The sequence below is a fragment of the Rhinopithecus roxellana genome, chromosome 3 (genome assembly GCF_007565055.1).
Source record: "Rhinopithecus roxellana isolate Shanxi Qingling chromosome 3, ASM756505v1, whole genome shotgun sequence".
Lineage (NCBI taxonomy): Eukaryota > Metazoa > Chordata > Mammalia > Primates > Cercopithecidae > Rhinopithecus > Rhinopithecus roxellana.
Window position 1 is genome coordinate 98,736,599 of NC_044551.1, and position 22,739 is coordinate 98,759,337.

At 43.0% G+C, this 22,739-nt stretch overlaps 1 protein-coding gene across 2 annotated transcripts in view; it reads right to left on the minus strand.

Annotated features, from left to right (window-relative positions):
* MYO10 (myosin X) overlaps window positions 1–22,739 on the minus strand; it is a 276,287-nt gene that overhangs the window by 41,009 nt on the left and 212,539 nt on the right. For both annotated transcript variants that reach the window (XM_010356336.2, XM_030927220.1), the window contains 2 exons: window positions 5,285–5,409; window positions 5,072–5,186 (listed from right to left, as the gene is read on the minus strand). In XM_010356336.2, coding sequence (XP_010354638.2) covers window positions 5,072–5,186; window positions 5,285–5,409 — 240 coding nt within the window. The remainder of the gene's footprint in view (window positions 1–5,071; window positions 5,187–5,284; window positions 5,410–22,739) is intronic.

Below are 22,739 nucleotides of genomic sequence, written 5' to 3' on the forward strand. Positions count from 1 at the left end.
TCCTCTTCTTATAATACGATTAATATATTCTGTTGGCCGGGTGCAGTGGCTGACCCCAGTAATCCCAGCACTTTGGGAGGCCGAGGCAGGTGGTTCACCTGAGGTCAGGAGTTGGAGACCAGCCTAGTCAACACGCGGAAATCCTGCCTTTACTAAAAATACAAAAACTCAGCCAGGCGTGGTGGCAGGTGCCTGTAATCCCAACTACTTGGGAGGCTGAGGCAGAAGAATAGCTTGAACCTGGGGGGCGGAGGTTGCAGTGAGCCAAGACTGTGCCGCTGCACTCCAGCCTGAGCAACAGAGTGAGACTCTGTCTCAAAAAAAGCGACATATATACATATATACACACACATACATATACACACACACTCATACATACTCATATATACACATATACTCATATACACATATATACACATATACATACTCATATATATGAGAATATGTGTGTGTATATATATATATATTCTGTTGGTGCAGAAGCTACAATTATCAAGTTTGTTGGATGTGATCATCATTAAAGATGTTCAGAAATACAGAATTCCCTGTACATATCAAAACCATGTAGCAAAAGCAGTTTTCATCAAGACTGGACTTTAAGGAAGTATTTCAACTTCTCTTTGAGATTTTTGTTTGGTATTATATAACTTACTCTAATGATTTTGCTCTTAGGAGTGCTTAAAAGGAAAAGTAATAGCCAAACCTTGGGGAAGGGGGTGGTGGTTACGAAAGACAAAAGTGTCAGTTCTCATGAGCCACACAGCGATGACACGAACAAGTGGAAAACTTTATGAAGGAACAAAGGTCTTCTCCACCATTGGAAGTCAAAAGAAATGTCTTGGTTAGAATCAGAATCAGACAAACACTTGCTTTAGTTTTCAGTCCATTAAAAAGACAGCTCTCAAAATAAATATATAAATAGATTTTTTAAAAAGACAGCTTTCTTTCCCTGCCTATTAAATTATTCTTCCGCATCTTTATTTACATTCTCCTTCACCAACCTAAAGGGCAAACAAATGGAGAAAATGCTTTTAGGGACCTGTCAGTTTCATGAAGAACATGAACCCTGAATTTAGACAATGACAGAAGGAAAGTGATAGGTTTGGCTGTGTCCCCACTCAAATCTCATCTTGAATTGTAGCTCCCATAATTCCCATGTGTCATGGGAGGGACCTGGTGGGAGGTAATTGGATCATGGGGGTGGGTCTTTCCCATGCTGTCCTCATGACAGTAAGTCTCACGAGATCTGATGGTTTTAAAAAGGGGAGTTGCGCTGCACACGCTCTCTTGCCTGCTGCCATGTAGGATGTGCCTTTACTCTTCCTTCATCTTCGGCCATGATCATGAGGCCTCCCCAGCCATGTGGAACTGTGAGTCCATCAAACCTCTTTTTTTAATAAATTACCCAGTCTCAGTTATGTCTTTATTCGCAGTGTGAGAACAGACTAATACAGAAACTGTTTATGTGAGCCCTTGTGTCACCTTGCCATGTTCCCAGGACTCAGCCAAGACCAAGTTGGCACAACCTACTGACTGGGAATATGGCATCAAAGCAGGCACCAAAGCAGCTGAGCAAAGGGCAGTGCCCACTCAGGCGCTGCTTGGCTGAACTTGACTCAATATCCAACAGGAACCCTTTCACGTGGCTCTTTTTCACCTTTATCTTCTTAGGTAGCTTAAGATCCTGTAGGTTATTCCAGTACACTGTCTTTATAAAAATACCTCCCGCAGGCCTCACTGACATAGAACTGAAGAATAAAAGTCTGACACTGAAGTCCAGAGGGTCAGAAAAGTAAAAGTCTTGAGTCTTAAGGAATCCTTGAGGCAGTGAGGAAAACCAAAACCAGGAAGGAGAGGGACCAACTGCCCACCTCAGGCACCATAAACGCAGCTGTTCAGCAGGAAAATAAATTGCAATCTCCTCCCCACGGGCTGTGCCATGGAGAATCCAACAGGCCACCTCGATTCCTAGTAATGCTTCCCCAGTCCTCTAGGTAAGAATGCTTGCCTTACAAGAACAAACATGTTTTAGATAAGCCAGCCAGTTCAGACATGGGGCCACGTCTAATTCGCTGCCTTCGACACTGGTCACACTCGCCTGTTGTGTATGGCAGACATTCCTTTACCAGAAGACCAGAAGTTCATTAGAGGTTTGAGGCTTTAAATACAAAGACCTTCTGACAGCAACACACCAAAACACCTGCTCTCCAACATGTAAATCAAATACTGGTCAAGATCAAAGCTATCAAGAGGGCACAATTCAAATCCTTTGATGTTTACATTTACTTCCTAACGTGTCTATGGAAAAATACACTTCCATCCAACTTCTACTCCCAACTTTTCACCGATTAAAACTGAACTCCTCTTTAAAAACTTCTTCTTGAATACTTCCTTGATCATTTCAATCCATAGGGATCTCTCTCCTGAAGAAGCTGTTTTCTTGCTCCTTTAAAAAGATTGTACTGCATGATTTAATTCATCCACTGTGTGTGAATATCATATCTCCCAACATAGCAAACTGAGGACAACGCCCATGTCTCTGTGTCCCCTATGCTACACTATGTCCAAAGCCTGCCTTGGGCCTGATTTCCATAATGAAGTGAAGTTGAATTAGTACTTGGAGCCCAGAAGAGATTGTTAATGGCTAGGGTGAATTTTAATGATCTCTAATGTCACTCCCCTGTAGAAGGCAGTGAGGTGACTCGTTTATAGAGAATGCAATTTCTTTTTGTTTTTGAGACAAGGTCTCACTCTGTGGCCCAGGCTGGAGTGCAGTGGCATGATCAGGGCTCACTGCAGTCTTGACCTCCTGGGTTCTAGCAATCTTCGCACCCTAGCCACGCGAGTAGCTGGGACTATAGGCACATGCCACCACGCCTGGCTAATTTTTCTGAATTTTAGTAGAGAAAAGGTCTTGCTATGTTTTCCAGGCTGGTCTCAGACTCCTGGGCTCAAGCGATCCTTCTGCCTCAGCCTCCCAAAGTGCTGGAGTTACAAGCGTGAGCCACTGTGCCTGGCCTGCAATTTCCTTTTGATTAAACAAAATCAGAGCAGATTATTATATTGCACTGCCAAGAGCTCCACTTGAGCCATTTTCTTCAGAAAGTTTTCCTAAGTAAATAAATGTATGACATCCTGTGTCATCTCTTACAGTTTTTCAGCACTTCATAGACACTGATTAAGCTCAGCACTGTGTAAAATGAACAATCAGCTCTACATGCTCTACTGGGTGATCGCACAGAAGCCAACAGCAAGACAGCAGGACAGCATATGAAGTCTACATCACGGCTAAGAAGAGGATGACCTGGGACAACAGAGGAGGGGGCTTACCCCAGCTGTAGGGTACACTGAGGAATGTCCAAAAAGGAGTCCTTTCGAAGTCTACATCAAAGCTAAGACCTAAAGATGAGTTGGCTACAGAAGGAATGGAGAGTAAGATTCTAGGCAGACAGACCTATCACCTGCGGGGAGCACACCCTCCCAGTGGGTTACACCCCTCTTTCATCTTCCTGAGTGAGGGTGCAATCTGGGACTTGCTTCTAGCCAGTAGACCGCAGCAAAGGTGATGGGATGTCACTTCCGTGAAAACATTATATCATATAACACTCTGTCCTAAGCTGGAGCATGGGGCTATCCTGCTGGCCTGAAAGAATTGAGCTGCCATGTCGTGAGGGGGCCATGTGGCAAGGAACTTTGGGGGCTTCTAGGAGCTGCGAGTGGTTCCCAGCCAACAACTAGAAAGAAAACAGGGACTTCAGTCCTACAAAAACACAGGAAAATGAATTTTGCCAATGACCAAGTGAGCCTGGAAGACGCCCTGAGGTCCAGAAAGGAACAAAGCCACAAGATACAGGGAATGCAGGCTTGGGGGACCCTAATCAGAGGACCCAGCTCAGACCCTTAGATACTATGAGATAATCAATGTGTGTTGTTAAAGCCACAAAGTTTGCAGTAATGTATTACAGAGCAATAGCTAGCTCATGTGATTATCTCTGCATGCCATCTCTACCCTATTTTGTGTTTGTATCTTAAATCCCCCACCAGTAAAACATTCCCCTAGAGCAGGGAGGTCAGTCCATCATGACTTTCCCTTGCTGAATGGCCAGGAGGTGATGCCTAAGTACTTGTCATCAATCTCACATCAGTCAAACCGCAAGACATACGTCTGTCTCTCCCCGCTTTCTCCCTCTTTCCTTTCCTCTTTTTATAAAGCAAAGAAACTCCTAAATTAAAAATAGCATACTACGAGTGGAAGCTTTAAAATATTTCTGACATTGCACTGCTGTGTGTAAGGGCAGAAGGATCGGAAATGAGGATTCGTTCTTCGAGGACACGTGTCCTCAGCTGCCTGCATTTCTGTGTCGAGTCACATTGCTGTCTCTCCCATGTGACAAGTCATTGGAGGTGGGTGGGGAATGAGAGTGGAAGCCAAACAAGGTTCTTGGCAGTTCCTTGATCCAGAAAGAAGAAGTCATACAACAAATTTTATGACCAATTTTTTATGTTCAGGCCAGACTGCCCACTACTCTGCTCCTATCTGGAAAAGGGGGTTAAGGAGCCTCTGCCCCAACGGCATCTTCAAAAGCAGATTTTCCTTTTCGCTTTTTGGACTGAGTTTTTGACAACCGAAAGGATTTCAGACTGGCTACTGATCTCTTGCTCCGTCGCTGCTCTGGTTGCAGGGATAAAAGCCAATATTTGAATTAGAGAAAGTTAGAAGGGTCTGGGGTATCGCTTCTTAGACACTGGGGGCTGCCTCATACTTCCAAAGCACTGCTGCTTGTCTGCCAACATTTGTTGACTGCCTGAACAAATATACACACACACAAACAATTAGGATGAGATGTTTCAATGCGTTCTCTAATAAAACAGAATCCCTGTCAAGTCAAGGACTTCAAATAAAATAGTAACTGTTCGGGAGACAAAATGTTACGGTAGGCATGACAACAGGAGTATCCTCCTAATGTGAAAGAACAATTGTGTAGCAGTGTCACAGAGCCCTAAACCCCGTGAGCATCACCCCGAGATCTGTCGGGGATTCGTCGGGAGCTGCTCTTTTTCTGCAACGTACCTTCGTCTTCCCCAGCTGCCACTCGCTATTGGAGGCATCGTAGAGCTGCAGCAGGCTCGTACACTTCCCTCGGACGTCCTCAGGCAGAGCCAGATTCCTCATCAGCACTTTATACCTGCAACGTAAAGACACACAGAGTCACCTTCTGCGATGGTTCCCAGTTTTCTCTAATCCCTTTGAAAAGAAAGAGAATCCAATTCAGCTCCCTCTTGCCTTTTGTAAAAGTCCTGAAAGGGTCTTCGGACCGCATAGCCAGCTTTGCGGATTCTCACAGTCTCCAGCATCCCTGAGTACCGCAGCTGGTTCAGCACAACTGCCTGGTCAAACTGGTCTGGCATCTAAACCATGCAAAAATAGATGGGATACCATTAGAAAAAATGCAATTAGATAAGGCAGACTTAATAAAGCTACCTCCATCATTGGTTTACCCCTGCTTCAAAACACACATAAGAGTCTTGAACCTATACAGAAATACAGACTAGCACAGGAACCCCAGTGGAACCAACACCTCGCTTTAACAACCATCAACCTCTGCCAATCCTGCCCCATCCACAAGCTACTTCCTCCCTCCCCTTATGTTTAAGAAAATCCCGGCCGGGCGCGGTGGCTCACGCCTGTAATCCCAGCACTTTGGGAGGCTGAGGCGGGCAGATCATGAGGTCAGGAGTCCGAGACCAGCCTGGCCAGTATGGTGAAACTGTCTCTACTAAAAATACAATAATTAGCCAGGCATGGTGGTGCACGCCTGTAGTCCCAGCTACCGGGAGGCTGAGGCACAAGAATCACTTGAACCCAGGAGGCGGAGGTTGCAGTGAGCCAAGATCATGCGACTGCACTACAGCCTGGGGACAGAGTTGTCTCAAAAAACAAAAACAAAAAAAAAAAAGAGAAAAAAAAAAAGAAAATCCCAAACTTCACATCATCTCATTTGCAAAGATTCTACTATATGTCATGTGTTAATATAACACTATTATCGTATCTTAAAAGATATCAGTAATTCCTTTATATTAATATCCATGTTCACATTTCTGGTTGTATCACAAATATCATAAATGTATCACCACTTTAAAATCTATTTCTTCCCCAAAGATTCTAAAGTGTCATACAAATGTCACTTTATTTTACTTTTTAAATTTGAATTCAAAGGCATTTTGTAACTAAGAACACAGGGACTCGGACTCGGTGAGGGGTGGACACCCACACTGCGGCAGGTGGGGTGGGGGCAGGGGTGGGGGTGCAGAAGGGGAGACGACCATGCTAGCCAGTGAAGACACAGGAGTGAAAACAGAGTTTGACTTTGCTCAAATTCTAGTCAAATACTTATTCACTGAGAGCTCCATACTCTGATCACTAAATAAGTAAGCCCGAGAACATACAAATTAAAGACAGAGAAAATCAGACCAAGACTTAATGTTCTGAAATGTGTTCTCTTATTTGCTCAGCTGCCAAACAAACCGGCACTGGGGCCAGGACAATAGGTTTTCAGGGGAAAGCAAAAAAGTGGGCCATTTAGGAACTCGGGGGACAGTGGTTTGTTTTTTTTAGTCCACCCATCCACGCTCCCTTTAATTAAGCTGCCTGTTGTTATCCCACACAACTGTGAATACAATGACAAAAAAATAGTGCTATAGGACCTAACTGTTAAAAAATACAAGAATGCAAAGTGGCTTAACAAGAATGCAAAGTGGCTTAATTTGTGACCTTTAACAATGCAGTCATTAACACAAAATTAGGCATAAAGCCATGTTATTCTGCAAGCTTTCAAAATTGGCAAAAAAATAAATGTAAAGAATGCTTTGCAACTGTCCCTCACAGCTTTTGATGGGATAGCTGCCACCAGCCCTAGTGGGCTGACTTCTCTAACATTTAATTTTTTCTACAAACACTGTGGTCAAATTGTCTTTACTTAGCAGTATTCCAACCAAGTGCAGCCAGCAAATTAGGGCAAACATCCAAAGAACTGTGGTTCTCTGTTTTTAGTCTTGATTAAATTATCCATAGAAAAGTAAGAAAAGCATAAAAATATGAAAACAAAATTACCCTTGGTGACTCTTACGCCATCTCTCTGGATTTAAAAATGCAGGCTCGGGGGTGGCTGACTGTTCTGAAGGCATTTGGTTACAACGCTTCTGTGAGATTTATTTGGGAATATAATCTAAGCAGCACCAATCTACAAAGACTAGTACAGAGCAAATATAAAAGGAACATCGAATAAAGTATCAGACTTACTCAACTTTGTTAAATTTATACTACCAGAGAAGCCTTCTAAATTTAATATTTAATCACTTGAGGCTCAAAAGACTCTCATCCAAAATATCTCTATCTCAGGCTTTCACTGTTCCTGACCCCCTCTTTTCTCCCAGTCTCTACTGAACAAAGTCCATACAATTCCCCAGTCCGGCACTCAAGTTATTAAAACTGAAGATATTACACCAAAAGGGCCTCCCCATCCAAAAAGTTCACCCACACTCACCATCTTCCTGCCTCTCCGAGGGGCATTGCACCTTCAGTTTGGCTCTTGGGCCAAAATTCATATGGAAAACAACGGCCACACTGACCTTTTCCCCACAGCTAAAGACATGGAACAATAATGAACACCATTCCTGCGCTTTAAAAAGTGCCCAGTCGCCATGACAACCCCTTCCATTCTCGGGCTAATTAGTGTGGTGTGGTTGTAGGATTTGACACAGCCCAGGGAGGGGAGGGAGGGAGCCAGGAGCTGTTGCAAGTTCCAGGCTCCCATTGAGAGTGACTCTGCCCCTTCCCAGTAACTTAATCAGGGGAGGGGGATCTATAGGCTGATTGTCGCCCTAGGCAACCCACCGTGTGATCATGAGGAGGGTAGACCTGGATTTCCATTGGTGGTTCTCTTTTCAGCTGCAATTTCCTTTTCTGGTGAATTCAATCTTCAAAGATGACACAGCTGGAGACTGGACAAGGCACAACTTAAAGGCATTTCGCCTTTCAAAACTTCACTATTACGCTGTCTCCACTGGTAACCAGTTTTCCAGAACCTGAGCTCACTCTGACAAAGACTGCCTGCAGCGTACCAACAGGGAAGTCTTGATGGCAACGAATAGGTTGGAGTTCGGAAGAAACAGCCTCTAACCCAGGGCAATTACAGTCCCTTGAACCGTTTACTGAATATTTACTGAACACCTACTATGTGCAAGGTTTTGTAATTCGTGATCGGGGAAGATTTTTTTTTAAAAAGGTGGAAGCTGTGTTTTGTTTCCAAGGACCCTGCCATTTAGGAGGGTGGACAGGTACATCAGTACTTATACAGCGGAAAGCCTAATATCAAACTATAATTGAAGATTAAAATTAAGTTCCTTGAGAATATAGGAGAGAGAAAAATACTGAGGGGGCATGGGAAGTGCACAGATTTGAACCAGAGCTTGGACTCTTAAAATGCTGGAGGGAAGGGGAATTTTCCGCAGGAAAAAAAAAAAAAAAAACAGGAAGAAAAGCCAAGAGGAACCTGGCAGGTTCAGTCAACAGGATGGGATGGAACAGAGGAAGGCGGGAAGGACCTGGGTGGAAGATGGATGCATGGTTCTTGTATTCAAGATAAGAAGGAGTCACAAGGAGTCACTAGAGGCTCACAGTAGAGACAAACAGGGTCAGACCTGTGCTGTGTAAGGATCCCCTTGGTGGCAGTAACAACATTAGGAGCAAGACCATCCCCAAACGGGCGGCGGCTGGGTATATTCTGATACCACGCACGTTATAAAAACGTCATGCAGCCATTAAAAAAATAAGACCGGCCGGGCAAGGTGGCTCACACCTGTAATCCCAGCACTTTGGGAGGCCAAGATGGGCGGATCACGAGGTCAGGAGATCGAGACCATCCTGGCTAACACGGTGAAACCCCGTCTCTACTAAAAAATACAAAAAAATTAGCCGGGCATGGTGACAGGCACCTGTAGTCCCAGCTACTCAGGAGGCTGAGGCGGTAGAATGGTGTGAACCCAGGAAGCGGAGCTTGCAGTGAGCCAAGATCACACCACTGCACTCCAGCCTGGGCGACAGAGCGAGACTCCGCCTCAAAAAAAAAAAAAAATTGTAGTGGGGTGTGGCGATGGTTACTGGGTACAAAAAATATTTAGAAAGAATGAATATTTAATATCTGATGGCACAACAGGGTGACTACAGCCAATAACAATTTAATTGTATATTTCAAAATAACTAAAAGTATAGCTGGGTTGTTTGTAACACAAAGGATAAATGCTTGAGAGGGTGGATAGCCCATTTATCCTCATGTGATTACTATGCATCATATGCCTGTATCAAAATACCTCATACACCCCACCCCATCAGTACACGACAAAAATAAATTTAAAAAAATTTTTGCCGGGCGAGGTGGCTCAAGCCTGTAATCCCAGCACTTTGGGAGGCCAAGACGGGCGGATCACGAGGTCAGGAGATCGAGACCATCCTGGCTAACACGGTGAAACCCCATCTCTACATAAAAAAAAATACAAAAAACTAGCCGGGCGAGGTGGCGGGCACCTGTAGTCCCAGCTACTCGGGAGGCTGAGGCAGGAGAATGGCGTAAACCTGGGAGGCGGAGCTTGCAGTGAGCTGAGATCCGGCCACTGCACCCCAGCCTGGGCGACAGAGCAAGACCCCATCTCAAAAAAAAAAAATTTTAAAAGAACAAAATAGGGCAATTGGACAAAAAGAAAAAAAGATCAAATTCAAGACATACCTACTGAATCTAGGGCCATTCATAAGGTATTACTGAGTGAGAAAAACAAGCTAGAAAGAATCTTTCTTTTAAAAAAAGATAAAGACCACTCCTCTCCAAACATCCCTGCTCTAGCTATATATATGCATATAAATGTAGTATGTACCGCATAATGATGTTTCAGTCAATGACAGACTACAGATATGGCGATGGTGCCGTAAGATTGAAACGCTGTATTTATTTATTTATTTATTTTTTGAGACAGGGTCTCGCCCTGTCACCCAGGCTGGAGTTCAGTGGTACGATTCAGCTCACTGCAACCTCTGCCTCCCGGGTCCAAGCAATTCTCATGCCTCAGCCTCCCAAGTAGCTGGGATTAAAGGCGTCCACCACCACACCTGGCTAGTTTCGGTATTTTTAATAAAGACGGGGTTTCACCATGTTGGCCAGGTTAGTCTCAAACTTCTGACCTCAGGAGATCTGCCCACCTTGGCCTCCCAAAGTGCTGGGATTACAGGCGTGAGCCACCGCACCCAGACTGTAACACCGTATTTTTATTGCGCCTTTTCTATGTGTAGGTATGTTTAGATACAGATACTTAACGTGGTGGTACAGCTGCCCATAGTCTTGTACAGGATTGCAGCCTAGAAACAATGGGCCACACCATATTGCTAGGAGTGTCGTAGGCTACCCCATCTAGGTTTGGGGGTGTGCACTCTATGATGTTTGCACAATGACGAAGAGAAATAGATACAAGCTAGGTTGTTACTGAGAGGCGGTCGCAGGTGGGAGGGATCTAGCTCAAAAAAAACGGGAAAGAAAAAAGACTGCACTAAAAGAAGGAAACAGTCACATACATCATGGGAAATTTTCTGTAGGATTTTATCTTTGAAGAAATTTTAAAGTAACATTTTTTTTTTTGAGACGGAGTCTCGCTCTGTCGCCCAGGCTGGAGTGCAGTGGCGAGATCTCTGATCACTGCAAGCTCCGCCTCCCAGGTTCATGCCATTCTCCTGCCTCAGCCTCCTGAGTAGCTGGGACTACAGGCGCCCGCCACCATGCCTGGCTCACTTTTTTGTTGTATTTTTAGTAGAGATGGGGTTTCACTGTGTTAGCCAGGATGGTCTCGATCTCCTGACCTTGTGATCCACCCACCTTGGCCTCCCAAAGTGCTGGGATTACAGGCGTGAGCCACCACGCCCAGCCTGAAAATAGCATTTTTTACAGAAACAAGCAGATGGAGACTTCTGGAGGTCCCACAGCAGGAAAGGCTGAGTAGATGCTGCACACGGGGCAGGGGGATGACTTTTAAGTGGAAACAGTCTGCCCAATGTCCAGGAGCTAATGAATGGAGAAAACAGATTTGGCATATATCATTATCATGTATATAAAATGCATATATCAATGCAACATTAACCTGCCATATAAGGGAATGAAGTCTTGACACATACAACAAGATGGATGAGCCTTGACGACATTATGCTAAGGGAAAAACCAGTCACAGTTACAAAAGACACACATTACATGATTCCATTCATACTGATGATGTCTGAAACAGGAAAACCTATATAAACAGGAAGTTGATTCTGGTAGTTGCATGGGGACAGGGACACAGGAAACTGGGTGACTAAAAGGCAAGGTTTTTTTTTGTTTGTTTTTGTTTGTTATTTCCTGAGACAGAGTTTCGCTCTTGTTGCCCAGACTGGAATGCAACGGTACAATCTTGGCTCGCCACAACCTCTGCCTCCTGGTTTCAAGCCATTCTCCTGCCTCAGCCTCCTGAGTAGCTGGGATTACAGGCATGTGTCACCACACCTGGCTAATTTTGTATTTTTAGTAGAGATGAGGTTTCTCCATGTTAGTCAGGCTGGTCTCGAACTCCCAACCTCAAGTAATCCACCTGCCTCCACTTCCCAAAGTGCTGGGATTACAGGCATGAGCCACTGCACCCAGCCTGGGGGTTTCTTTTTGAGGTGATGAAAATGTTCTGAAATTGACTCTGGTGATGGCTGCACATAGCTGTAAAAAATTTTTAAACTCACGGAATTGCACATTTTAAATAAGGCAATTACACGACATAAGAACCGTATCTCAAAAAAGCTGTTAAAAAATTTTGTTAAGTACATTAAGGCCAGGCGCGGTGGCTCATGCTTGTAATCCCAGTACTTTGGGAGGCCGAGGTAGGTGGATCGCCTGAGGTCAGCAGTTCAAGACCAGGCTGACCAATACGGAGAAACCCTGTGTCTACGAAAAATACAAAAATCAGCTGAGCGTGGTGGCATGCGCCTGTAGTCGTAGCTACTTGGGAGGCTGAGGCAGGAGAACTGCTTGAACCCAGGAGGCGGAGGTTACAGTGAGCCGAGATCATGCCACTGCAACCCAGCCTGGGCAACAGAGCGACACTCCATCTCGGAAAAAAAATAAAATATACATTAAGTACCAGTCTAACACTGAGGCATTTAAAATGGACAAGAAATGGATGGAAGAGAAAGTCTGTATCCTGGAGACAGGATGAAATCTATGTAGTTTTAATGTATACTTTGGATAACTTAATCCTATCAAGAATAATTACAAATACTTATTTCCATACAATCTGAAAAATACGATTTCAGAATGCCTACATGATTAATAATGATTAATAACAGGGCACACTAAACCCTCTACAAAAATCAATTACAGGCAAACCTTACCTCCTGCAGCTTAAAATTCAGATAAAGGACAACAGAGGTGCTGACAAACAGGGACACCAAGAACAGGAACGGTGCTTCCCAATGAAGACAGAAATGCATTTATTTATGCATCAATGAATCCAATTGCCCTGAACATTACGGAGCCTTCTGTAATTTCATGAAGAGTGCATGACAATAAGAAGTATGACAGCGGATTTGGAAACAGCCATTTGCCGACAGTAAGGGGACATTCAATCTGTGCTTATTTAATGAAAGAAAATACAGTGAGTTTATTACCCATGGACCATTAAAGTTCTAATGATTTTCAGCATTTGAGAATCTTGCAAAAACCAACCAAGGCATCCTGAGAAGAGCCCAGGAAGGGGTGGCTGAGGGTGGTAAGAATCCAGCCTGTCACACAGGGGCTATGGATTTTTCCAGAGCCTGACAGGGTTTTAGGGAAAAGCCATTTTGTAGATGAGGAGACTGGAAATAAGGAAGGCAAAATGACTTGTTCAAACCGGTTATTTTTTTTTTGAGATGAAGTCTCACTCTTGTCACCCAGGCTGGAGTGCAGTGGTACGATCTTGGGCCACTGTGACCTCTGCCTCTCACGGTCAAGCAATTCTCCTGCCTGAGCCTCCCAAGTGGGTAGCTGGGATTACAGGCACGTGTCACCACACCTGGCTAATTTTGTATTTTCAGTAGAGATGGGGTTTTCCTGTGTTGGCCAGACTGGTCTTGAACTCCTGACCTCAGGTGATCCACGCACCTCAGCCTCCCAAAGTGCTGGGATTACAGGCTTGAGCCACCCTACGCGGCCTCAAACCGGTTTTAACATTTGCTTAAACCAAGAAGTTAAAAAGTCTCAAAGAGCTTTGTGTTCCTGAAAACTAGCAGGTAAATCAAACTTGTATGCATCAAACCTATTTTACTACTGGCATATTATAAAACTGGGATATATTTCCACGGGATATAATTCTGAAAGGAATGAAAACTTCTTTAGGGAAAAGATTAAGCGGAACCTAGGCAGAATGTGGTCTATATACATGGTATCATTCCCAGCAGCAATCAATCTTCTGGAAACACAGACATTCTCTGGAGATTTAAGCACAAGGAACATTCTTAGAGATCAACTTGTCAGGTACTGATTTGGTCTAATACAGGTGACTTAAGATCACAATTTTAAGGGCCACGACCACATTGATAAGAAATCAGTTTGCTACACTGTGAGTTCAGCCAAACATCTGCATATGGAAGCAACTAGTGAATAAAGAAGGGCTTTTAGAAAATCAAATTGCAAACTGAGCAAATCCACCTCTGGTTACTCCCATAAACACAGACAACAGCTGACCATATCCTTACTTCGCGTATCAACCTCTGATCACTGACAAATAATTCAACTGTTCATTGACCGGCGGGAGATTTAACTCCATTTGCATCTCTTAACCCCTCCTTGGATGCCTGCTAGGGGCAGGTGTCTGAGCATGAGATGACACACCACAGTGGACAAGGGACACACTGGGAACATGTAGCACTGTATCCCGAGGATCATGCCCTGCATGTGACAATGTATTTAATAACGACTGTTTCTGCTTTAATAACAAATATCAAATACAATGTGACAACTCCTTGGGTGCTTCTGAACACGTTATAATTTATTTCTAGAGTGGATCCTTTCCTATCTTTTTTTGGAGAGAATGTATTCAAAGTCTAAAACTTTCATGTGATCACAATGTCTTGGAGATTATGTAAATGTAAATGATTATTTCAATCAACTAAAAATGTTTATTAGGGCCAGGCACGGAGGCTCACGCCTATAATCCCAGCACATTGGGAGAACGAGGTGGGTGGATCACCAGAGGCCAGGAGTTCAAGACCAGCCTGACCAGCATGGAGAAACCCCATCTCCACTAAAAATATAAAAATTAGCTGGGCGTGGCGGTGCAAGCCTGTCACCCCAGGTACTCGGGAAACTGAGGCAGGAGAATCACTTGAACCCAGGAGGCAGAGGTTGCAGTGGGCCAAGATCGCACCATTGCACTCCAGCCTGGGCAACAAGAGTGAAACTCTGTCTCTAAATAAATAAATAAATAAATGTGTATGTATGTATTAGAAGCCTCCCATAGACTAAGCACTCACACAAACAACTAATGGTATGGGATGTCCTGGAGCAAATCCAGTCCCTGCTCTGCCCTGACAAACGCAGACCCTCTCCAGATCAGATCTGCTTAGGACGCAAAATGGTAGAGAGCCCGATATCTGGCAACACAGGAGATCCTCAGAGCCCTGACAAGCAGCCCCAGAAAGCCAAACAAAGGAGCTAAGCATCACACCAACAATATTGCCTTCACTGCCTTAACTTGGGAGCTTATTTAAAACAATTTTTTGAAGACTTTATGTCTTGTAAAACCTAAAAAACCTCCACATCGCTAGACTATTTCTCAAAGTGAGTGGTACTGCTTTCAAAATTTAGAGTTCTACTTTTCCATATTATATTATATTATATTATATTATATTATATTATATTATATTAATTTTTGAGACGGAGTCTTGCTGTGGAGCCCAGGCTGGAATGCAGTGGCGCAATCTTGGCTCACTGCGACCTCCGCCTCCCAGGTTCAAGTGATTCTCTTGCCTCAGCCTCCCAAGTAGGTGGGAATACAGGCGCCTGCCACCACGCCCAGCTAATTTTCTGTATTTTTAGTAGAGACTGGGTTTCATCATGTTAGCCGGGATGGTCTCCATCTCCTGATCTCGTGATCCGCCTGTCTCTGCCTCACAAATTGCTGGGATTACAGGTGTGATCCACCACGCCCAGCCTCCACATTGTATTTTTTAATGGCACCTGACCTACTTTAAATGAAATACTTTAAACTTTACATACATATTGGGTCTGCAACTGAGGGACTCAGTGCACAGTTCATATTATGGAGGATTAGTCCACCACTATCTTAAGAAACAAAAAATATGTTAATTATGTAATAAGAAAAGCCATTACATGATTCTTTAGATAAGTGAATACTGTATGTGTGGGGCAAGGGGCACTGCTACAGAGAGGATTTAAAATATTAGGTATATTTGTATTTGCATTTCCATATGGGATATACCTCTACCCCATTTAACTTTAAACACCGACAACTTTATCTTCTGATAACCCCTCTTCAACTTTAAGAAGTTAAAGATTCCGTAAGAATTACCCAAAGACAATTATGCTACATAACAAAATATCATTCCCAGTCCTGCAACTACTAAGAAAGCCTCACCACAAGACTCCCATCCCCTCCTCTCGCTGATTCACAAAGAACTCTGCAAGGAATCTCAGTCTATTTGCTTTCTTTGCTACAATAAACTCTCAAGAGTGGTGAATAAATATTCTCAGATAAGAAGTTTATCATGCTTTGAACAATGTTCAAAGGCATTGTTACTAAAGCAGCAATATAACTTTCCCGACCTTGCACAGAAGGTAAATAAAAGTCAATTCAACTGGAGACAAAAGTCCTTTGTACTTACATCAGTCATTTCATTCCGGGCCTGTTAAACACTTTACACAGTGGTTGCTACTTGCTAATTTTCACATTTTCAGAAAAGAGGCAGAAATTAATTTCCCCCAGAGAAGAGGCAAACCCACCAGGTGAGGAACAGGAAGGTAGTAAGCAGGGCCTGAATGGCGAGCAAGCTGTGAGTCAGTCCTGGAGGTCAGATTGTAGGGCCTGGAGATTTCTCACTCACCAAGTACAACCTTCAACCCACATATCTGCTGAGACTAAGTACAGCTGTCACCCTGAGCAAGGACACTCACACTCTGTTACAGCTGCAGGCGCTTACCTCGGACCCACACAAACCTCAACTACCTAATGGGAAAGAAAACACTGGAACATAAATAACATGCACACATACATGTCAATCTTTCTAAGGCACAGCTCTGACTGTATCACAGCCCTGTTCACACACTGCCAGCATATGCCACTTTAAGACAAAGGCTTCCATTTCCCATTCGAGGTCCTCATGGTGTGGCTCCAATTTACCTTCCCAGTCAATATACCCCTACACAAATCCTACCGTTTAGTCCAACTATAGATCATTCTAGTTGTTTCTTGACTAAAATGCTCACTTCCTGTCTTCACCTCAGCTGAAACTGGCCTCTCCACCTGAAATGTACCATCTGTTGAGCCTGATGGATCTTTTAGGTGTCTCTCAAATGCTCCCTCCTCCGTAAAACTGTTCTGATGCATCCCACAGGTGCCATCCATGATGCTCCTCACCCCTGGGTTCCCAGCACACGATGTACTTGCATGAGGATGTGACCCCCGGTCACGCTCTTTTTCAGGTTAAGCATGTCCACGTGAACTCCCCATTAAATTATACATTATCTCAGGGGACAGCCTGAATTCTATGAATGTCTCAGTTTACTACATTGCCTGGCGTGGGACCCTACGTATCAGATACGCTCTCACTTATGCTGCTGTATTTGCATGAACAAAATTGTGATTCTGTTTACAGCTGTTTCTAATATATTTGCTTAACTAACATTAAATAGGTTTTGCCTCTCTTACAGATTTTTGAGAAATGAGAATGATTTTTGCTTTTTAAAAAGTATGTCGATCTACACTACTATAATCAACTGATTTTTGAGAAATGTGCAAAGGCAATTACAGAAAGGACAGTCTTTCTAAAAAATGGTGCTAAAAGAATTGGACATCAATATGCAAAGATATAATCTAGATGTGGACATTACAACCTTCACAAGAATTAAGTAAATCATAGACCTATGTATGCAATGTAAATCACAAAACTATGAAACTCCTAGATGATAACATAGGAAATAATCAAGGTGGCTTTGGGGATAACTTTGATACAACAACAAAAGCATGTTCCATGGAGGAAAAAATAGAAATGTAGGATTTCATTAAAATTAAAAACGTTTCTTCTGAGAAACATGCTGTTAAGGCAATGAAAGACAAGTAACAGACTGAAAAATTTTGGAAAATACACACTAAGAAAGACTGTATCAAAAATTTACAAAGAGCACTTAAAACTAAACAATATGAAAATCCAATTTTTAAAATAAGCAAAAGATCTGAAGAGACACTTCACCAAAGATAGGCTAATAAGCATAGGAAAAGATATCACCTGTCACTGGGGAATTAAAAATGGAAACAATAATGAAGTACCACTACATACTTATTAGAATGCTTAAAATCCAGAAAACTGACAATATCAAATGCTGGCAAAAATGTGGAGCAACAAGAACTCTCACCCAGAACTGGCAGGAATGCAAAATGGTACGGTCAATTTGGAAGACAGTTTCTTAAAAGCTGAACACAGTCTGAACACATGATTCAGCAACTGCCCTCTCACATATTTTCCCATTTAGGCAAAAACTTACGTCCACACAAAAATCTGCACAGAAATGTTTACAGCATCTTTGTTCCTAACTGCCAAAAACTGGAAGCAATCAAGACATCCTTCAACAGGTGAATGGAGAAAGAAACTCTGGTATATCCATACAATGAAATATTATTCAAAAGCTATCAAGCCACAAAAAGATGCGGAGGAACCTCAAGTGCATACATAGTGCTAGGTGAAAGATGTCGGTCTGAAATGGCTATATACTATTTGTCTCCAATTATATGACATCCAGAAAGAGACAAAACTTCAGAGACAGTAGAACAATCAGTGGTTGCCAGGATCAGGGGGAAGGATGAAGAACTAAAGCACAGAGGAATTTTAGGGAAGTGACACTATTCTGGGTGATCCTGTAATGGTGGATACGTGACATCATGCATCTGTCAAAACTCACAGAACTTTACAGCACAGGAATAAACCTTTGGGGAAACCAAGAAATAATGCAGATTGTCACAAGAGAATCTAAATGAATCGACCTTACTAAATAGGATGGGGAAAAAGATGCTGACTTAAATAACTCGGGAAAGATATAGAGTCTGTGAGACTAAAAGCAAAAAGAACTGCATTTAAGCACTGTACTATAGTTGATAAAGTTGTTTACCCCAGGGGTATGGGGTCACAGCTCTGCTACTACTATACAGGTGCACTGGAATTAAACAAATAAATGAATGGCAGATGATGGGAGCCAGGCTTCTTACTGTTGGAGTGAGAATGTTGCAAGAAAACCTAAATGAAACCAATTCTGTCCAACTGGATTTGATTTACTGTCATGAAAACAGCACAGAAAATCTCAGGGTCCTGACACTGGTTCATATATGACTTTAAAAGAAGCTAGCATAAGGTCCAAGTAGTCCTCACAACGTGTTTCTGGAGAACATGCCCAAAACGCAGCTCGATACCCCGTTATTTTTTTTTTAATGACTCACATGGCATGACTAGAATGTTTCTATGGGGGTTCCACTGCAAGACGTAACGAAGTAACTCTTCAGTATAGTGTTTAATGAGGAGGGATACAAAAGAAATTAGGAGATTACAGCCATCTCTTTTTTCCCACTAACTAATTTGTTGTTGTTAAATGAAAAAATACATGCAAAGGATCTGGGTGTGTATGTGCATATATAATACATATATATACATACATATACCAAAAAGTATCTGCACAAAAACCCCACAGCTCTCCTGGGGAAAACCACTCGTACTAGTTTTCTGTGTCTCTTTCAGGCACAGTCGATGCATGTATAAACACAGTATGCATATGTGTGTATATGCACGCTCACATGTGTGTGCAGATAAATACATAAATACATCCATTGCTTTTTTAAAAATGCAAATAAAAGTGTTCCACATTTTGCTTTTCTTACCTAACAGAATCTTAGAGATAGTTAACCTGTCAGGATATACAGTTCTTTCACCTTATTCTTCTTTTTTTTTTTCTTTTCTTTGGAGGCAGAGTCTCCCTCTCTTGCCCAGGCTAGAGTGCAGTGGCGTGATCTTAGCTCACTGCAACCTGTCTCCCAGGTTCAAGCGATTCTCCTGCCTTAGTGTCCTGAGTAGCTGGGATTACAGACATGCACCACCATGCCCAGCTAATTTTGCTAATTTTTGTGTTTCTAGTACAGATGGGGTTTCACCATGTTGGCCAGACTGGTCTCGAACTCCTGACCTTGTGATCTGCCCACCTCACCCTCCCAAAATGCTGGGATTATAGGGGCAAGCCACCGCGCCCAGCCAAAATGCTGCATCTTAAATTGAAAATCAAGTAATAAAAATAGCAACTACCCAGACCTTGAACAGGGGCTATGTTTCTACTATTGAACTGACCACTTTACATGTGCCCACTTAATCTTTACAACTACTCTATGAATTAAATCGGTCCATGATGATAAAATTAAGTGTGTGATATAAATTTTTAAAACAGCAATCATATGGGAAATGCTGTCAGCTAATATTTCCATAACACTCTACAATTTCCAAAGTACTTTACCTACAATTTGCTCTATCACCCTGTGAGGTGGGTAGGGCAGCCATTAGCATTTTCATTAAACAGGGTCAAAGAATGTCGTGTGACCTGAGTCATATCATACGGCAATTACCAGGCCAGAGGAACAACAGGTACGCATTTTTTTGTGTGTGTGAGACGGAGTCTCACTCTGTCACCCATGCTGGAGTGCAGTGGCATGATCTCGGCTCACTGCAACCTCCGCTTCCTGGGTTCAAGCAAATCTCCTGCCTCAGCCTCCTGAGTAGCTAGGATTATAGATGCATGCTGCCACACCAGGCTAATTTTTATATTTTCAGTAGAGACGGACGACCACGTTGGCCAGGCTGGTCTCAAATTCCCGACCTCAGGTGATCTGCCAGCCTCGGCCTCCCAAAGTGCTGGGATTACAGGTGTAAGCCACCGTGCCCAGCCCACTCAAGTATTTTAACATTAAACCCTTGCAGATCACGCCAGATCTCCCCTGGAGAGCAGTAGCACATCTATTAACTGACAAGTTCATGTCCAAAGTGACACCATATGAGTGGCCACTATGGTCATCTGCAGACAATAACAAGTCAGCGTGGTTCCATTCTGGCACACAGGTTGGTTTTTATGTATGGATCTCTGTGGTGGTGGTGGTGATGGTGGTAACAGCAGCACTAACACCACTAGTAGTAATAGTGCAAGTAGTACTTCTAGCAGCAACATTAGTGACAGAGGAATAACGAAAGCTAACATGTACCAAGGGCTTACTGTGTTAGCTTTCATTTAATTTTAGCAACTCTATGCGGTAGACATTATTGTCATCCCCATTCTACAGATGCATAACCTGAAGTGCAGGGTGGTTAATTAACTGTCTGGGGTCACAAGGCTCATGCTTAATTAACACAGCCGAGCTTCAAATCCAGGCATTGCGACCAAGCCAGCACTAAGCACCGCTAGCTATGCTGCTCTTCCTGAAAGGTGCAAATTCAGGAACGGGGGAGTTCCTGCAGTTCCAGCATATTCATTATTTAACAATGGAGTATACTTCCTGGTACATATTTCCTGAATATTTCTGAATGAAATTCATCACAATAGCTATCTTGGTAGCAGCCCAAAATAGAAATCAACTTCTGACCATTAAAACCCACATGAGATGATACATTTAATTAGAGTGAGGGCTTGTAAACCACAGCCTGCCAGCCATATCCGGCCCGCCACCTGTTTTTGTAAACAAAGTTTTATTGGAACACAGCCAGACATTGTCTGTGACCACTTCCACAATACAATAGCAAAGCCTAAAATACTTACTATCTTGCCAGTTACAGAAAAAGTTTACTGATCTCTGAGTTAGAGAATAAAAGCCAGACAAACAGGGTACTCAACTGGTACAAACTGAGTTGTGCTCTAGAGATAATTATACACCAGATTTCAAAAACTTAGTATGAAAAAAATAATGCAAAGTATCTCATTAATCATTCTGAAATTTATTACAGGTTGAAACGATAACATTTTGGATATAGTAAAAAAAAAAAAATGTTAAAACTGCTTTCACAAAAAAACAATTTTTTTTTTTTAAACACTTTCAAATGTGGCTACTGGAAAACCTAAATCAGACATGGGGCTCATATTCTGTTCCTACTGAACAGTGTTACTCTAAAAAATGAGGGCTGCTGGTTTATAAGGACTTGGAGAGTAAAACAACAACAAGGCTTAAAATTCTAATTTGATTAGAATTTTGTTTGATACCTGCAGCATGTTTTGTATAAATAAACTGTCAGACTATTTTGATATAAGGCTTGTATGTTTAGAGACTAACACATATTCCTTTTCATAACATTACCCATTTTTCAAAGATAAAAAACAATGCTCATGCAAATACTGTGAAATAAAGGCCCCGAGAATAGTTCTCACGAGGCTAATGACTCTGTACAAATAAATCAGACACGAAGAATTTCCATTAACATCAAATAAAGTGTGAAATAATCTTTCAGGGCCGGGCGCGGTGGCTCAAGCCTGTAATCCCAGCACTTTGGGAGGCCGAGACGGGCGGATCACGAGGTCAGGAGATCGAGACCATCCTGGCTAACACGGTGAAACCCCGTCTCTACTAAAAAATACAAAAATCTAGCCGGGCGAGGTGGCGGGCGCCTGTAGTCCCAGCTACTCGGGAGGCTGAGGCAGGAGAATGGCGTGAACCCGGGGGGCGGAGCTTGCAGTGAGCTGAGATCCGGCCACTGCGCTCCAGCCTGGGCGACAGAGCGAGACTCTGTCTCAAAAAAAAAAAAAAAAAGAAAAAATCTTTCAGGATCAAGACAATGATTCTCAAAAAACATATAATTAACTACTTTTCCTAATAAATTTATATTTAGTTTTCAAAGATCCCCCTAAAGATTCCTAGGACATTAACTTTGCTTTTTTGTTTTTTACAACAAACTGTTGAAGCCAGCATCTTCCATGCCTAGGGGGATGCTGAAACAGAGCCAGCGCTGAGGATAAAGCTATAATAAAGCTGGATTAAACAAGATAAAACTGGGGCACATATACTCCAATCCTTCCTCCACCCACAAAAAAAAAAAAAAAAAAAAAAAAAAAACTAGCAAAGAAATGCCTGGAAAAGCTATGCCTAACAGCTGTCCAGTGTTTAGTACAAGCCCTTTATCTTTAATTATGTCCATGGGGCATTCACTCATTTAAATCTTGGCTGCTGCTGTGCCCGGTCACATACTTATTTCCAAAACACACAAGCGGCCTGAAAATCAGACGTGTTGAGCGTTTGATCGAATGCTTCCTTGAGCTCTAGGAACCCAGGCCACCCTCGGCCCCGGCTTCTTCCTTCCATTCTGGTTTCTGCCTCCTGGTTTCCTGCCTTTCACAGCCCTGCACCTGCCGCTCCGACTTCCTCTCTCTCAATGGCCCTGCGTGTGGGTGGACTAC